General features: G+C 57.7%; 2 protein-coding genes across 2 annotated transcripts; both read left to right on the forward strand.

Annotated features, from left to right (window-relative positions):
* The first annotated feature begins 1,303 nt into the window (after window positions 1-1,303).
* Window positions 1,304-9,835, forward strand: LSS (lanosterol synthase). Its single transcript, XM_068196431.1, has 21 exons — window positions 1,304-1,509; window positions 1,584-1,722; window positions 1,800-1,908; window positions 2,311-2,432; window positions 2,745-2,841; window positions 3,606-3,741; window positions 3,945-4,053; window positions 4,363-4,481; window positions 4,892-4,989; window positions 5,098-5,125; window positions 5,700-5,756; window positions 5,946-6,017; window positions 6,705-6,755; window positions 6,912-7,061; window positions 7,379-7,475; window positions 7,666-7,771; window positions 7,997-8,062; window positions 8,481-8,561; window positions 8,850-9,020; window positions 9,325-9,403; window positions 9,496-9,835. The coding sequence occupies exons 2-21, from the start codon at window positions 1,644-1,646 to the stop codon at window positions 9,685-9,687; spliced, it is 2,019 nt and encodes a 672-aa protein (XP_068052532.1). The 5' UTR covers window positions 1,304-1,509; window positions 1,584-1,643; the 3' UTR covers window positions 9,688-9,835.
* A 3,023-nt stretch (window positions 9,836-12,858) lies between these two features.
* Window positions 12,859-17,316, forward strand: LOC137477661 (maestro heat-like repeat-containing protein family member 6). Its single transcript, XM_068196817.1, has 13 exons — window positions 12,859-13,011; window positions 13,195-13,343; window positions 13,608-13,755; window positions 13,994-14,181; window positions 14,271-14,408; window positions 14,665-14,779; window positions 14,953-15,090; window positions 15,348-15,524; window positions 15,651-15,806; window positions 15,968-16,069; window positions 16,472-16,574; window positions 16,663-16,719; window positions 16,989-17,316. The coding sequence occupies exons 1-13, from the start codon at window positions 12,859-12,861 to the stop codon at window positions 17,192-17,194; spliced, it is 1,830 nt and encodes a 609-aa protein (XP_068052918.1). The 3' UTR covers window positions 17,195-17,316.
* The last annotated feature ends 778 nt before the right edge of the window (window positions 17,317-18,094 follow it).

Genomic DNA, 18,094 nt, shown 5'->3' on the forward strand with positions numbered 1-18,094 from the left:
TAGTAGACAGGCATTTTTCTGTCCTGGGGTGTTGATGGGTGCCACATTTGTGAGTAGCTCTTTTGTCCCTGGGCAGTGCACAGACATGGAGGGGCTTTTTGCCAGTTTAGCTTGGTCTGGTGCCACTTCTGTGGTAGGAGGGAAGCCAGGTCGCTGTGAAAGGCTGAAAGGAATTTTATCACTCCATTTAAACAAGTATATATTCGATGTCCACCCAGCCCTTCCAACAGCACAGCAGCAGCAAGTACAGCATCTCTGGGATTTACAATCCCTGTGTGCCTCCTTTTGGGAAGCCTTCTTGAGCCAAGGGGCTTTGAAGGGCTGAAACCCACGTGCTCACTGGCCTGGTAAGGCAGTGATGGGTGTTGGGAGAGAGATGGGGACATGTCACTGCGACTGGACAGGAGGAGCTCTGCCATCTCCTCGTGGACTGCTGTCCCACGGCATTGCCTGCATGAAGGTGACACCCCTCAGCCGTGCTGGAGGGACCAGGGCGGGGTTCATAGTGAGGGTACCTGACTCACCTGTAGAGCAAATCACGGTGTTTTATGGCTGTCACCCCCGCCGGCCACGGCCCTCCTCACCCGGGCAGGGCCCCGGTGTTTGAGGAGTGCCTGACACCCCGGGAAAGCAGAGCTGAGGCCGGTGAATCAAGGGTGATGCCAGCAGCGAGGGAGCACGGGGGCAGCGGGAGCGTGGGCACACGCGGGTCAGGGTGCACTGTGCCCATGGCTGGCACTGCACCCAGACACATCTCCTCAGTCCCTCGTGGCCCACATGAGCTGGGCACCCAGGCTGGGCCGGCGTTGTTTTATTTCCATTAACGATGGAAAGCACACGCCTGGACTTTGGGGGTGCACGGCGCTGGGGACAGTCGCTCTAGGGGCTGGCGCTGTCACCCAAAGGTGACAAAGGCTCGGCTGTCGGCGTCTGTGGGAGGGATGGCGCTCCTGCGCCAGGGGCAGACACGTGGAGCGGAGGAGTCGAGCCCAGCGGCTCGCCGAGCGCTGTCCCACGGCAGGAGGGGACGGGAGCGGCTGGGGCGGGCCGGGGGCGGGCCGGGGGCCGCCATTGGCTGCCGCCCGTGAGGCGATGTGGGACCAGCCGGCGCGGCCCCGGCGGCGGGGCGGGAGCGGCCATGGCGGCGGGCGCCGGGTGAGTCCCGGCGGTGCGATGGAGAGCGGGAGCGGCGCAGGCGGGGGGCACTGGGTGGATCCCGGCGGTGGCGTCGACAGCGCCGGTGGCGGCGAGCAGCGGGGTCCCGGCGGGGCGGGGCGGGGTGGCGGCCGCGGCTCACGGTGCCCGCGGCTCACGGTGCCCGTGTCCGGCAGGGCGGTTCGGCGGCGTGGCGGCCCTTGGCGCTCGGCGGCGGCCACGGAGCTGCCGGACTGGCGGCTGCGCTGCGAGGGTGGGCGGCAGCTCTGGCGCTACCTGGGCGATGGCGAAGGCGATGTCGGGGAGCGGCGAGCGCAGACAGCGCTGGAGCAGCACAGCCTCGGGCTGGACACGGTGCGGGGGGCCCGGGCCGGGGCGGCGGGGCCGTGCCCGGGGCGCGCCGCTGAGGTGCCCCTGTCTCCCCACAGGGCGCGACGCTGCAGGCGCTGCCGGCGGCCGGCTCGGCCCGGGAGGCGGCCCGCAACGGGATGCGGTTCTACGCAGCGCTGCAGGCCGAGGATGGGCACTGGGCGGGCGACTACGGCGGGCCGCTGTTCCTGCTGCCAGGTAGGCCTGGGCACCTGCCCAGGGGTGAGTGCCCTGGGGTTCGGCTCTCTACAGTGCCGGCCTGTCTGGTCCTCCAGGTCTCCTCATCACCTGCCACACGGCCAAAATCCAGCTGCCCGAGGGGTTCCGGAAGGAGATGGTACGCTACCTGCGCTCTGTGCAGCTCCCGGACGGAGGCTGGGGCTTGTGAGTACCAAAGATGCTTCTCTGAGTGACAGCAGCTCCAAGGTGCAGGACTTGGAGCTGCTGTCAGGTCTGCCCAGGCTTTGGGAGGGGGACTCAGCACCTGTGATAGCTGTGGGTGGTTGGACTTGCTTGTGCAGCACTCCATGTACACTGTTTTCACAGAGGTGGCCATAGCATCAAGTCTGGCCCCATCTCCTCTGGGGCACTGTATCCCAAAGCATCATGTGTGACAGGATAGTGCAGAGCAATGTTTCTTCCTGTATTAGTCAGGTCCCTCTTTCCCAAAGTCACCCCTGGCATCCCACTTCACCCTATCAAAGACAGCCTTGTGCAGTGGCTTGTGTCTGCCTAATGGCAATACCTGACTAATGGATGTGGTGTTTCTGTATATGCTCCTGACAGACACGTGGAAGATAAATCAACAGTGTTTGGCACAGCCCTCAACTACGTAGCCTTGAGGATCCTGGGGCTTGGGCCAGATGACCCTGACATTGTGCGGGCCCGTGTCAACCTGCACAGCAAAGGTCAGCCGTGGGGCTGGTACACTGGTGAGAGAGGTCTGGCCAGACCAGAGGGCTGCAGGGAGCACTGGGGGCTGCCAGATCCTGGAAGAACTGTTGTTCTTACTTGCCTTTCATGGCAACTGCATTTCCAATTAATGATGGGAAGCTGTGTTGCATTTTTGTGCCATTGCCTGCTTGCCCTGTTTTGGGACATGTATTCCAGCCTGAGTAGTGTGCTCTCAAATATGGGGAGAAATGGGCCCTGTGATGGGGAAGAAAGTTGGGAGCTGGCATGGCTGTGTTAACCCTGAAAGCTGATACTGTTCTGTGCAGGAGGTGCTGTGGGAATCCCTTCCTGGGGCAAGTTTTGGCTGGCTGTCTTGAACGTTTACAGCTGGGAGGGAATGAACACGCTTCTCCCAGAGATGTGGTATGTGCCCCCCTCCCTGTGGAGAGAGGAGCTAGTGTCAGTCCTGCCACCAGCCTCCACCCAGAACTGTCCCGGTGCTGGTGATGGCTGGGATAACTCCAGCTACAGCCAGGAACTGGAGGTACTCAGGCTGCTTGTCAGCTGGGAGCCAGCAGCAGGCCAGCCAGTAGCTGGATAGCACTGAACACTGCATCCAAGGGAGATGCCAGAGCACAGCCCTGTTAGCATTTCCCACAGGGTCCCTAATACATTCGTGTGCTCCCGCCTGCCACCAGTATCTTCCAGCAGCCAGAACTGGAGCCTAGCAGGAAGGGACAGCCACATGTGAGGCTGCCAGCCCTAAACCCTTGCTTGTACCCTCTCTGAATTCTCAGAGGGATGCTGGGTGTCAGAGGGAAAGTGTTGGACACTATCCCTGGAGGAAATCGGGGGCTGCACGGTACCAAGGGCTGCTGGTGCTTTGTCAGCAAATGCCATTAACTGTCGGTCCAGGCCTCTGCCTTCAACATCCCATGTGACTGAACTAGTTTCTCTTTCCTTTTTGAGCTTGAGGTCCTCCCTGCCATGTGTCAGCTGGGCCTGGAGTGGTGTCAGGAGGGTGTATCCCTGTTGGAGGGGGAATCTGAGCAGGGCCAGGCTGTGTGTATATCCCCTAGTGCAGGGGGCAGGCAAAAGCCTGCCCTGCTCTGGACATTCCACACATCTCTCCAGTGGCCCTTGGCCTTCCTTGTTCCTCACAGCAGCACTTTCTCTGTTGCAAGCAGGCTGCTTCCCACATGGTTTCCAGCCCATCCGTCACGGCTCTGGTGTCACTGCCGCCAGGTTTACCTTCCCATGAGCTACTGCTATGCTAAGCGTTTGTCAGCAGAAGAGGACGAGCTCATACGGAGCTTGCGGCAGGTAAGGAAGGAGCTGATCCTGCTGGACAAGGATACATGGCTCTGTGACCACCTGCTGTGCTGGCCACGCTCTTGTGAGCCAGCCTCTGGCTTGCCAAGGGGCAGCTCTCATAACCTGCACGGTGTCTGAGCCAGCTCCCAGCAGCAACTGCTCCAGGTGCTTGCTCCTGGCTGGCCAGGCTGCCCTTTGCTCTCTCGTGTCAGGAGCTGTATGTGCAAGACTACGCCAGCATAGACTGGCCAGCACAGAGGAACAACGTGGCTGCCTGTGATGTGTACACCCCACACAGCTGGCTGCTGGGTGCTGCCTATGGTGAGTGTGGGAGCTGCGAGGGATACTGAGGCTGCCTCGTACCCTCAGAGCTCTTTAGGGTCTACTACCAGCTACTGGTGTATGCCCTGCAGCTGGGATGGAGACTGGAATTATGGGGTTTTCCCTCCCTGAGAGCAGCAGGGCCTTGTGCCCATGTCCTCAGGCCACTCTGGGGCAGAGCTTTGCTCCATCCTGGTGCTTGTTGGTTGACGGTTGTTGTGTGAGTTGGGGTGCAGCCTGCCACAGCAAGGGAATGTGGCTGCACAGGGTGGGGTTTTTTTCACTGCATGTCCCTTTCTTCTCCTGTAGCCATCATGAACGTATATGAAGCTCACCACAGCACTCACCTGCGGCAGCGAGCCATCACAGAGCTGTATGACCACATCAAGGCTGATGACAGATTCACCAAGTGCATCAGCATCGGGCCGGTAGGACACTTGCTGTTAATCCTTTAGTATCTTACCCTTTGTTCTTCAAGGACCAGCATGTGCAAGTGTGGCATGTAATAATCACCAGATCTTGATCAACTCCTGCTCCTGATGCTCAAGAGCTTAAGGCTAACAGGGCACAGGAGATGCAGAGGGCATGGGGACAGCTGTGGCCCTGGTGAGGAGTATCTCTCCTTGAGGTCCAGGGAGATGATATCAGAGGAAGCTCTGGAGAGTAATTTCATGGCACCTGCCCTGCTAACTCAGCTATGCTGGGTGATGTCACTGGTGGAGCCATTGGGATCAAGATCGAGACAACCTCTGGATGGCTTTGTGTTGAGTAGGGGGATGTATGTTTCTCGGGCTGGAAGAAACTCTATCCAGAGCAGTGACAATGCTCCTCTGGGCAGATCTCCAAGACAATCAACATGCTGGTTCGCTGGTTCGTGGAAGGGAAGGACTCCCCAGCTTTTCAGGAGCATGTTTCCAGGATCCCTGACTATCTCTGGTAAGGGCTGAGTGTGTTCCATCTGGCACAGCACACCATGTCTCCTGACTTGCCTCCTGGTGCTCCCACTCTGCCTTTGCTGCAGCACTGTGCTCTCTCCTCCCACAGGCTGGGCCTTGACGGCATGAAGATGCAGGTGAAGTACTGTAGGAATTCAGCTGTGAATGAAGGGACCCTGGTGTGCTGGGGCAACCTGTGGAGTAATGGGATAGTGTGTTAATCCTAGGCCTGAGCTCCTTCCAGCTCACCTCTGATGTCTGGCGGCCTTCTCACTGCCACTTCCCCCAGCTGTGCAGGAGGGAGTACTGTCTGTCCTGCTAGTTTGGCTCCCTGTGGCTGGGAGCTGAGAGGCCTCCATTCCCTCCATCCTCATGAGTCCTGGGAGAAAGCCAGGCCCCTGATCCTGAATGTGGGCTGAGCTCTGCTTCTCTCAGAGCCATTGTGTCCTGCTGTTCCTTAATGCTAGCCACCTCTCCTACCTTGGCTGTGCACAGAGCAGACTGAAGCAGCTGTCTTATTTTGTGTTCCCTTGCTGTCCCTTGACTTGTTGCATCTGTCCTCTCTGTGCCAGCACGTCAGCTTTGATGCAGGATGACATAGGAAGGAGCTGTTGGGGGTAATGTGGGAGGGATGTGCTGTTTCATAGTCCCCAGAGCTGGGCCCGGCTGCTGCTAGCACCTGCCTCTCACTATCTATTTTCTCTCTTCCAGGGCACAAATGGATCCCAGCTCTGGGATACTGCTTTTGCCATCCAAGCTTTCCTGGAGGTAATGCACCCTTCAGTGTTACATGCTGCCTTGGGAAAATGGTCTCTTCGCATCAGTCCCCAAGTACCAGAGCTTCTGCTGTGCACCCCATTGGAGCTCTGTTTTGGCCTGGAATGATGTGACTGAGCTGGGAAAACATGTCTGGCTACAGCCCCTTGCTGACTGCTCGCTGTGCATTTCTGTTTCTAGGCAGAAGCCCAGGAGATGCCTGAATTCACCTCCTGCCTCCAGAATGCCCATGGGTTCCTCCGCTTCTCCCAGGTGAGCAGAGCTGGTCAGTGGTGTCTCACACACTGCCTGTGCAGGCTTGGTTGTTGCTCAGAACCCTGTTGGATGCACATGCTGCCTTCTGAAGGGAGCTTCTGAAGGGCTGACTAGCAAAGTTCCAGACCCAGCCTCCTGTTTTCTACTCCCTGTTTTCAGGGAACCATCTTTGAAGCTTGGAGAGGACCTTAGCGAGGCCCAGGGATGCTTGGGTTGTCTGCCTGAGCTTAGAGAGGCTGGGAAACTGAAAGCTTAGGCTTATTTGCCCTTCATCTTGTCTGGTGCTGACACATTTGAGGCACCCTTCTGGGAAGCCCAGGACCATTGGATAGTGATAGCTCAGCTTCTGCTGGCCAGGCCAGCAGTGGCTCATGGTGAGGGTCATTGTCACCAGCAGCCTGATGCAGTCACAGGTCTTGTTTGTGGTGCTGCCAACGGGAGCATTGAAAACAGATGGCTCCCTGGCAGGCAAGCTCCCAAAGGGGGCTTTAGCAACACTTGCTGAAACCAGGCCAAAAGGTGATTTCTCCCTGCTCCAGAGCTCACCTCTTTCCTGTCTACTTCCCTCAGTGGAAGGCAGGTACCGTCCACTTCCACATGGTTCTGCACCTGCAATGGTTTCAGCCCATGGTCCTGCAGCCAGGCACCTCCAGGCTGCCCTCACTTGTTCCTTGTCTCCTGCAGATCCCAGAGAACCCACCTGACTACCAGAAATATTATCGCCATATGAACAAGGTATGATGGCTGGCACTGGTCTCTCAAGGACACATGGCTGGGGCAGGGATTTGGGCAAAGGGAATAGGAATCAGGGGCAGCACCTGCTCTCTTCCAAGAATAGAGTGGGTGGGGGAGAGTGATCCTGCTCCCTAAGCCCACCTGATCCTTTTCCAGGGTGGCTTCCCCTTCAGCACACGAGACTGTGGCTGGATCGTGGCAGATTGCACAGCAGAGGGGCTGAAGGCAGTTATGCTGCTCCAGGAGAAGTGTCCCTTCATAGCCAAGCTTGTGCCTGCTGAGCGCCTCTTTGATGCTGTGAATGTGGTAAGAGCTGCAAAAATCAGGCCATTGGACATGCAGGACTGTAAGAGAAGCCAAGGCCCAAGGAATTGTTAGATCTGGTGTCAGATCTGAGCTAGTATGAGGCCTGGTGTGGTAACACGCCGTTGTGATTCAGAGCTGCCTATGAGTTGTGTGATGGCCCAGATTGGGCTTGCTTTGTCACAGTGGTTTGGGACCTGGGTTTTCTGCCAGCCCCATAGACCTGTAGGTCTGACTTTATCCTCACAGCTGGCTTGGGGCCAGACTGCAGTAGTACTGCCATGAGGTTGTCCCACCCCCCTGTCTGCTTGTCTGGGCAGTTGCTGAGCATGAGGAACCCGGATGGAGGCTTTGCCACTTATGAGACCAAGCGAGGAGGCCACTTACTGGAGCTGCTGAACCCCTCGGAGGTGTTTGGTAAGGGGAGCTGTGGGGCTTGGTTGTCCTGCCCACTGTAAAGGGGCAAAGTGGCCTGGGCTCACCATGCCCAGCGGGTGCCTGACAGGGGATCAGTGTGCCCTGGGTCGGAGGGACAGGCTGGCAGCGGCTGGCCTGGAGGCTTGCCCACACAGGGGCTGTGGCACTGATACCCCTTGCCTGCTGGCAGGTGACATCATGATTGACTACACCTACGTGGAATGCACATCAGCTGTCATGCAGGCACTGAAACACTTCCAGAGCCAGTTCCCTGAGCACCGAGCCCTGGAGATCAGGTGAGGCGCTGAAATAAGAGCTGGGCAGGGCAGAAGAGAGGCTCACTGCCCCAAGCTGCCTGCCATGGCCTCCTGAACAATGTAGCTGCCTGTCTGCATGCTCTTGTCTCTTGTGCCCTCCAATAATGGGACCCATCAAACCCTCAGAGGGGCTGATGGAGCCCCTAGTGAAGCAAACACTGAGTCTGATCTGCTTCTGAAGTGGATGACTTCTTTCCTGTCCAGGGAGACTCTGCAGAAGGGCCTGGATTTTTGTCGCAAGAAGCAGCGAGCGGATGGGTCCTGGGAAGGGTAAGTGGTGTTCCCAGTACCCCATTTTCTTCTGGCTGCCACAGTGTGAGAGGGATCATCATGGCAAGCATTCCTGGCTGGCAAGATCTGTGGGAGGGAAAGTAGGGGCTGATCCTCCTCTAGATGTTGTGCTTTGCTCTCAGTTATTCTCCCTCCAGCCCAGGTAGCACAGGTACCGTGTGCGTTGCACAAGACCCAGAGAAGTTTGGGGTGGCATCAGCTCCTGTGGTCCCAGTTCTGCTGACACTTGAGTTAGCTGGGAGCAGGTGCTGGTGGGACTGGGCATGGTTGGGCCATAGGGGAAGGCAGGCTGCAGCTCTGTGCCTAGCTCTGCTCTTCTGTGAACACAGCTGTGTTGCAGCCTGCCTCTCCCTCGGGCCTTGCACCTCTGACAGTGCTGCTCTCCCCTTCCTCCTAGGAGCTGGGGGGTTTGTTTCACCTATGGCACCTGGTTTGGTCTGGAGGCGTTTGCCAGCATGCAGCACACATACCACAACGGGTGAGAAGGGGATGTCTGGTTGCCCTGCCCCTACCTACCTCCTGGGCCAGGGTAGGACTCTCTGGTGGGGCTGGATGGGTCCCTGGCTGTGCATGGACTCTCCTGCCTCAGGGACTGCTCCTCTCAAATCCTGTGCCTGCAGTATGGCCAGGGCACTTGCTGCCTCACCCTCAAACTCTCAGGGCAGTCCCAGCCGTGGGCACTGCTTCTCTTTGCAGCTGAGAACTGTGGGCATCCAAACACTCTCTGTCCCCAGTCCTGTCTTGATTCTGGTCCCCATCCCTGCAGGACTGTCTGCCAAGAGGTGGCCCAGGCCTGCCAGTTCCTCATCTCCAAGCAGATGGCAGATGGCGGATGGGGAGAGGATTTCGAGTCCTGTGAGCAGCGCACATACGTGCAGAGTGCTGAGTCACAGATCCACAACACCTGTTGGGCCCTGCTGGGGCTCATGGCTGTCAGGTAAGAGTAGCCCCAGTGCTCAGGGAAAAAGAGATCAAGCTGAGTTGGGTGGCCTTGGGCCTGGCTGGTGTGACCCAGTGCAAAGCAAAGCTTTTGATCATGACTGCAGGCCTCCAGCCTGGGAAAATGGTGCCATATTCATAATATCTAGTGTCTTGGGGTGGTGGGAAGCCCTTCCCAAAGCATTCAGCATGCCTGGGGCAAGCTCGGGGCAGCCTGGAGGTGGTTGAGCTCCCCAGACATGTGGATGAGGGTTTGCAGATGGTTTGGATAAAGATGCTTACATTTCCCTTGTGCTTTGTAGGTACCCTGACATCGGTGTGCTGGAAAGGGGCATTAAAGTGTTGATGGATAAGCAGCTGCCCAACGGGGACTGGCCTCAGGTACATCTTTAGTCTTTCCAAAATGTTCCTGAACATGCATGCAGTGACAGTTCCTGTCACTCGTACCATTCTGCTCTCTGCTTGTCTCCCAGGAGAACATTGCTGGGGTGTTCAACAAGTCGTGTGCCATCAGTTACACCGCGTACCGCAACATCTTCCCCATCTGGACACTGGGGCGGTTCTGCCGGCTGCATCCCACCAGCCCTCTGGCTGGACAGCTGCCAGCCGGAGCCAGACCCTCGGCTGGGGCAGGGCAGGAGGAGCAGGGAGTCCTGTCTGCTTGAACCTGGGACGCTGGGGATGCCATGGCCCTGGACTTGTCTTGGATCGCGGTGTCTGCGTGGGGCCGTGGTGGTGTGTGCTGCATGGGATATCTCCATGCTGACCTTAGCATGTGGACTGCTGCCTCTGCCAGGGAAGGGTGCTGTGCTGGTGCTGCAGAGCCTCTGCTTGCTGTTGAACTTCTTCTAAACATTCCCTTTCTAAGGTTTTTTCCAGGTATATTCTCCATCCCCCGATGGGGAGTGAAGTGCCTTTTCAGACCATTTTGAAGATCAGATGAAGCTGCCGAGCTGTGTTGTGTTCCACATTTGGCCAGACTCTCATCCTGGCTTGCAAGGTTGAGAGTCACAGGCTGTCTGTCTACACCAAGAGTGTGGGATTTGGGGTCTCCACCAAGTGCGCACCATTGAGGGTTGCGGGACACTGTACAATCCCTGCTGAGTTGACCTCTGTACTGTGGGTGCCAGTGATGGCCTTTGAGTTACTCGCTCTACTCTGGAGCCCGTGCTGGGAGGGGAAGGGCACCTCTCCTCCCCCACATGTGTGAGAAAAGCAGTGCTTTGCCTAATTTTCTTATTGTTCTGTCCCCCAGCTGGTGGCACCTAGCTTCCGCAGGTGAAGTCCCTACCAGCCCTTGGAAAAGGGGCAGCTGAAGCAGAAAGCTGTGAGGTGGTTGGCCTCATGGCACAGCCTGAGCCCCAGGGCTCCAGCCTTCCCCCAGCTCAGACCATGGTGCTGTGGGGCATTCACAGGTCATTGTCAGAGCTGGAAGTCAGATGGGATAATAAATTGCTAAGGGTGATGCAAGAGGAACTTCACTGTGTTCTCCTTTCTGTCTGCTAGTGTGTGTCCCAGGCAGAGGGGAGCTGGCACAGCAGCCTCATGTCACGTGGCTTGGGTTGCCTGTCCCCAGACATATGAGCACCACATCCACCAAACCATGCTGGGAGTCTCTGCCTCCTCTAATGCATTTAGCCACAGGAAAATGTTATCCAAGGAGCAGCTCACTAAAGGGGAATGATCGCTTCCCTCATCCTGCTGCTTACACTCATGCAGATAAGCAAGATAGAAAAGCTTAATTATTTAAGAAGATTGACCTCAGGCTGTCTCAACTCAGCCCTGTTTGCCTTTTCCAAATTATGAACACCTTTCCACCTGTCTGTAATATTGCTCTGCATTTAAATTTCTTCTTGCTGAAATGGAATTATTCAAGTGTCATGCGGTGATGTGCCTTGAGAGGACATGGCTGTGTGGATTTCACCTATTATTAAATCTGCTCCAAGCTGCAAGTTTGGATTGAGCACATGCAGAAGAGATCAAGTAGATACAGGATATATTCAGTACAATTCTTGCTTGATAGAAACTGCTTCTTCCAGGAGTCCTCTGACACTCTTCCCAGGATCTTCTAGAGTGTTTTGATTTCTGATTTCAGAGATCCCAGGCGTCAGTCCTAGACTACTCCCAGGATGTTACGTGAGGTGATTTTTCTCCTTTAGACAAACTCTCAGCTCTGGAACCTATTCAGGAGCACAGAGCCTGGCTCAGGCAGGAGGTGCTGGATCCATCGGTGCTGACCCGGCTGTGTGATGGGCTCCCAGGGGAGGATGGGGGGATCCTAGGCCGTGGCTTTGTGCCAGTATCTCTACGAGGAGGTCGGCAAGATGAACATGGAGCAATCCAGCCTAGGACAGGACATAAACATGATGCAGCAGGCACTTGGCCAGCTGAGCTACCACCAGTTCCCCTGGAAGGAAGCTGAATGCCCATGCCCTCCTCAGGGACTCTGTCACACCTGTTGATTTAAGTGCTCTGCAGGCCCCAGGGGTCAGAGGAGCATCCATGCCCTGGACGATATGTCCTGTGTGTGTGTCACACCCCGGGTGTATGACAGCCACCAAACACCAGGATATCTCCCAAAGAGGCCGTGGAAGGCCCTGGTGCCCTTCCTGCTTCAGCTCCGTTGGCAGCTGTGGGGGCTCATTCTGCTGCCCTGAGCAAACAGAGCAGAGGAGCAGCTGCTTGTTGTTTGGGCCGTTCCTAAAGTCCCTGTTGGGCTGTCATCGACTCTTGGGAGAAGGTCTTCCTTGCAAGCTGGGGCAGTTTGGGTGGGGTGGGAGTGTCCCCAGGGCACGTGGAGGTGTGTCCTAGGGCTCTTTGTGACACAGTGCACCGTGGTCACTGTGGGAGGGAAAGGGACAGAGTCTACAAGGGTGACCCTTTGTGACGCTTCGTGACATAAGTGTTGACAGCGACACGGCCACACCACACTGCTCAATGCACACAGCGGGACAGGACAGGACAGAGCAGTGCCGTGAGGAGCCCCCACACGGCCAACTCGTTCCGTGCTGACCCGGAGCTCTTCCAAGGTGTTTTCTGTGCAGGTGACCTTGAGGCCAGACTGTGGGATTTGGCGATCCATAGTATTTCCAAGGTTTCTCTTTTGCAGATGCCGTCAAGGGAAGTCTGTAGGACTTGCTGACCCAGAGCCTTTGAAAATGTCTCCTCTCACTGTGGCAGGAGGCCTTCAGGACAGACTGCAGGACTTAGTGTTCTGTAGCCTTCCCAAGGCTTCACTACTGTAGGTCCCATCAAGGCTGCAGCACTTGCTGACCTGCAGCTTTTCTGAGGTGTCTCCCCTGCAACTAGGCATACACATACATCCAGAAATTGACATGGCAGAGAGACCTCCCAGCCTACACAAGAAGGTGGAAAAATGCCCTAGTGGTGCCCCACCACAGCAAGGTAATGACTTGCTGCAGTTCCAGCTGCTGCAGAAGGGTGAGTGAAAGAGCTGGGCCACAGGTCTGGTGCCTGCAACCAGCTTCAGCCTGCCCCATTCCCCATCCCGTCCCTGTGGACATGCCCTTGGGTAGGACAGAAGAGGGGCTGGGGCAGGACTCCCTGGTAGCCTGGAGCATCCCGGGGCTGTCCCTGCCTGGGGACCGCAGGGCGGGGCTGTGTTCTCTGGCTTCTCCTGCAGCTCTTCAGCTCTGGCATTCCTTGCTCTTTGCCAGATGCAGGGAGGGACCAGACACAAGGGCCAGCCTCTGCCCAGGGCTGCTGGCACTCTGTAGGCCAGGTACTGAGAGCCATCCCCACCTTGTCAGCTGAGCATCAGTGTGGGAGCACTCAGTGGATCATCCCTCTCTTCCCTATTGTTCCTTCTTTTGCAGATGCTTATGAACATCACGGGCACTTGGTGTCGAGAGATGATCAGCATGATTAGCAGGGGTGCAGCAGAGCCTGGCCCCACAGCCACTCAGAGCATAGCTTCTGCTCCAAGCCTGGATCTTTTTGGGGAGAGAGTTGTCTCCAGTTCAAGTCAAGTAAGCAGCCTGTGGCTAGGGCTGGGTGTCCCCAGGAATTGTGTGGCGCCTCAAACCAGTTCCACTGGGCCTCCTCAGCCTTTGAGGCCCAGCCCAGCGTGGTGGGAAGGGGAGTACTTCTCAGGGGAAGCTGGGGAAGTTGCTGCTGTGGCAGCTCTTCAAGTCTCCCCATGCCTTCTGCAGGTGCCAGGCTTTGTTAGGAACATGCACCAGAGGCTTGCGTCCAGCGGGCCTCCAGACGACTGGCTATTCATGGACATCCTGAGGCTGACTGAGGCCCACCCCACCGATGTTGCAGTGACCCTCCTGCGCTGTGCCCCATCATGTGACAGGTACAGGGCCCACCTGCCTTGAGGGCTCAGGTCTAACCAGCCTGTAGGGCCCATCACCCTGTACAGCCAGTCCAAGGGGGTCTGCTAGACAGGCAGAGAGTTCCAGAAGCCACTGGACAGCCTGGCTTGTCAGCCCATAAGCCTCCTGACATGCTCCCTCCCTACCCCTCAGGGCACTGTGGCTCTGTCCTCTGGGCCCTTGTGGCTGCCCAGGCCACAGTGCTCTGGCTGAGACCCCCCTGACACACAGCTCTGGTCCTGCAGAGGTGCTGCAATCATGTGGAAGACCATAGCCTCATCAGGAACAACACTGAAAAAGGTGCTGCCAACACTGCTCTGTGTGATGGAGGGCTGGCCACTGCAAAAAATGTACACTTCTGATGGAGACAATAAGGATGTATTTGCCCTGGCTGTGAGTTTCTGTAACTGGCCTTTGCTTGCACAGAGGTTGCTTCTCCAGTGCCTCTCCATCCTCTCCCCCACTGCAACACATCTCCCTGCCTCAGGCACTGGGCTGACACCTGGGTTAGGGGCACGTTCAGGGGCACTAGCCAGATGCTCCTCCTGTGTCTCCCCTGGCCTCTCCCTCGTATGCTCAGGCCTTGCCAGTCAGCACTGAGTGCTGTCTCTAGACGGTTTATCCTTTGCAGGCAACCAGGGTGCTTTGGGAGATTCTCCGCCTGCCCTGGTGCCCAGAGCCATTTGTGGAATATTCCCCCCATCTCGTTGTGGCTCTGCTCTTCCAAGTTTTCATCAGTACGGAGCAGCTATCAGAGGACATAAATACTTTCTGGAAGAGATGTCAGGAGGAAAATGGCCTTCCCACCAATATCAACAGGTGCTCCATCCCAGTCCTCCTGTCTCTCCCACGCCCCCAGGGCTGAAGCCTGGGGTCCCAGCATGACCTGGGCTTTACCCTGCATACAGATTTGCAGTGAACACTGTGAAGGCACTGTTGCACCATCTGCGTTATCTGAATTTACTGATGGCAATGGAACGCAAGTGTGCCTGGGACACACTGCTCTGTGCCGACACCCACCACTATGCAGTGGGTCTGCTGGCCAGGTGAGACCTCATTCCCCCCACCGCCCCTCTCCTTTGTGCCCAGAACACCCGCCACGGTCCCCGTGGTCATGGGCGGCAGGGTCTTGTCACCAAGGGAGGGTGAGGAGACTGGAAAAGGCTGGGAGAGGAGGGTGCCCTGGAACCCTGCCAAAGCACCCAGGGGGTGCTTGGGAGAAGACCAGACTTCTGTGAGTCAGCCCTGGGAGAGGTTTGGCCACCCAGCTCAGGAGCAATGGCGCCTTTTTCTCCCCACCAGGGAGATGCGCCGTGTCACCCTACCCTTCTGCTCCTGCACTGCACTCTGCCTGCTCAGGTGGCTCAGCAGGGAGGAGCCACGCTGGGATCTTGCCGCCCTGGCGTTCCTCGTGGAGGTGAGCCCGATGGCCAGCGCTGCCTCGCCGAGCTGCCTCCCACCCCTCTGCCCTCCGGTAGCCACAGGTGCCTGGGACAGTGCCCACAGCCTGTGCTGCTGCCTTGGCTCAGCCCTGTGCGGTTCTGAGCTCCTGCCAGCTGGGCACTCCTGTCACTGCTCTGTGCCTTTCAGGTCCTGGACTGCCTGGACTTGAATGAATGGGGTAACGGCATCCTGGAGATCATGACAAGGCACCTGCAGAGCGAGTCCATGGAGAGGTGTCACCTGGCACTCAAAGGCCTCGTGGCGCTCAGCAAGGACCCCTCGATGGTGAGAAGGAGGCCGCAGCTGGAGCAGTGCTGGCAGCGTGGGGCTGGGGAAAGCAGCCCCTCCTTGGGCTTGGCCGGGCTTTGGGAGCTGTGGCAGCTGCTCCCAGCTCTCCAGGGTTGCTGTTCAGCTGCCCGAGTGCTTCAGGACAGACCTTTGGCCTCTGGGCTCCATGGCAGGCGGGTGGGGTTGCACCACTGGAGCAGTGTCGGCAGTGCAGCTTTCCACGGCTTCACAGCACAACCTTGTGTTCCACATAGGCCATAAAAGTGTGCAGCCTGTCTGAAGGCCTTGTGGAGCTACTGAGGAGTGAGGACATAGAGGTGGTCAAGATGAGTCTCTCTGTGTTCACAAATCTACTCATGAACAAAGATATCCTAACATCCAGCTCCACAGCCCCAAAACTGGCTGACGCGCTCCGGCCCCTCTTTGACAATGTAAGGTTCTGTGCCCCCAGCCATGGCCACTGGGTGCTGCCCAGAAGTGTGGCGCCCTGTGGATTTTTGGGCCTGTGCACCGGGGGGCCCGGAGAATCCAGTGCTGAATTTTTTCCTTTCCAACAGGACAATAGCCTTGTGCAGCGGCTCTCCATTGGCCTCTACCAAGATGTGATGGAATCGGTAGTGGAAAAGGGAAAAAAGCCGCTGAAGAAGCACATGAGCCAGAGCCTGCTCCCTCTTTTCTTCCACTGCCATGATGAGAACCGGCGTGTGGCACAGGTGAGGGCTCCTGGGCGCTGGTGTCCCCATGGGAGGGGGCTCAGCTGTCTCCCCACACCCTGGCTCCTCATGAGCTCCAGCCTCCTCCTGGCCTTGGCACAGGGACGCGGGTCCTGTGCCCTGGGCTGCCGTGCCATCTCTGGCTCTCTGCTGCTCTGCAGGCCTCTCGGGAAACACTGCTTTCTGCAGTAAAGCTCCTGAAGAGGAAGGATCTTATGCACCTGCTGAAGACGGATGAGATGTGGAGCTTTGCCGAGCATGTGGTAAGGACAGCCTGGAAGCCCCAGCCCCAGCCTGGAGAAGCCGCCTGCCCACGGTGCCCAGTCTGTGGGGCTGGCGGCTGTGGCCCCTGCCCAGTGCTGCACGCAGGCGCACCGGCCTGCGCCCCACACGCCGCTCCCTTCCCTGGGCCGCGTGGGCTCCGCTCCTGGCTCCTCTGGCCTCCTCGGCCCGGTGCTGACGGAGCCCCGACCCAGCCGGGCTCTGCGCGGGGCAGCACCGCGGCTCGCCGGGCCCTCTGCCCCGTCCAGAGCCCGGCGCCCGCGGCTGCCGGCCGGGCCTCAGGGCTGTGTGGGCAGGGGGAGCAGTGCCGGGCGTAGCGAGCGCCCGGCCGAGGGCCAGGGCCCACACCAACCCTTCCCTCCGTGCCCTGCTGCTCTCTCCAGCTGGCAGAGGACAGGAGCCGAGCGGCCGAGCACCTGCGCCTGGCCCTGCCCTACCTGCAGAGCCCTCAGGAGCCCCTGCGAGAGGCGGCCATCAGGTCTATGGGTGAGTTCCAAACCCGGGGTCTCGGTCCCTCCCTTCCCCAGTGCTGCAGCATCCAGGCCAGGGGCCATGACAGGCTCTGTGTTCCTAGGGATCGCCGGGGTGCTCATGAGGGGGCAGCCAGAAGAGCTGCAGCTCATCTGTGAGGGTGAGTGAGGCCAGCGAGGTGTCAGTAGGAGCTGGCAGGGGAAGCTGCAATCCCTGCCCCAGTTGCGGATGGCTCTGCTCCTCGTGTGGATGAGGGGCAGCATGGGGAGAGCACAGAGCCATTTCTGAGGTCTGCGGGAGATTTGTGGCCAGCACCTTCCAGCTGATCCTTGTTGTGTCCTGCTTCCTCCAGGCCATCGCAAGAGCTGGGTGGGCGGGTCCTTTCAGGGGCTTTCCTCACTCTGACCGTGGCTCTGCCCTTTGTTTCAGCCCTTCAAGCCCTTAGCACAGATGACAGCCCCTCCAACACAAGCCTGATAGTTCGAGTCATGTTCGATCAAAGAGCTGCTTTACTAAGTTCATCTTCTGAATCGAGACAACCAGGACAGCACCCGATTCCATGCAAGAGGAGACAGCCTGGAGATCAGAGGAGAGCAGCTGGAGCTCCAGGCACAGCTGCTGCTGGGCACACCTGAGCTTGCCTTCCCTCTTTACTGGTCCCTCCCCGCAGCCCTCAGACCCTGCTTTGTTCCCTTCTGCTTCTCCCAAGCTCATCCCTCTGCTTTGATTGCCATTAGTAAACATTTCAACTTCTTCACCTCATTTGTATCTTTGTGGAGCTGAAGTGGAGCAAAACCTCAGCCCTGGAGCACACAGGCCAGGGCTTTTCTGCCATTTTTTTCTGTGCTGCATTTTGTGCACAAGGCAGATCACGCTGGAAAGGTCCCTGCCCTGAAGGTCTGGTTTCACAACATGGTGGACCTAAGGGTCTTGCTGAGCACACTGAAGGTCAGCAGTAGGATGAAGACCCTGGATTTTAGAAGAGTCACCTTCAGTATTTTCTGAATCCAGCTGTCAGGGATTCCATGGCAAGCATCCACTGAAGGCAAAAGAGCTTGGAGTACTAGAAGTTATTCAAGAAAGCACAGCAGTGGTCCTTCCCTACGAAGGGAGAGGAAGAGGGCAGAACCAGAGACCACTCTGATTTACAGTGAGCTTGGGGTGTACTAAAAATGAAGCAAATGAAGCAGCAGTTCAGGGGCTGACACACAACTATCACACCGTATGGAGCGCTGTCAGGCAGGGCTGGGATCCTGGGTGCAGTTCTGGTCCCCGCAACTGAGGAATCACAGCTCCGGCCTCATGCACAGTCAGAAACCCAACCAACTGAGACCAGAGGGAGGATACCCTTCCAGTCTCTTTTGGGCATGGCTGCACAACAGCTGCTGCTTTCTCCTCCTTTGTTTGGGGTTTGCTGATCCCAGAGCCAGAGCCAGGTCGTGCTCTATTTTCCAAAGACTGTTCAGAGGAGGCATGAAAAGTGCTCCGTGCACAGTGGAGAGTCCTGGAAGGTGCTTACAAGCCAAATCTACCCT

Source organism: Anomalospiza imberbis, chromosome 7 (genome assembly GCF_031753505.1).
Source record: "Anomalospiza imberbis isolate Cuckoo-Finch-1a 21T00152 chromosome 7, ASM3175350v1, whole genome shotgun sequence".
Lineage (NCBI taxonomy): Eukaryota > Metazoa > Chordata > Aves > Passeriformes > Viduidae > Anomalospiza > Anomalospiza imberbis.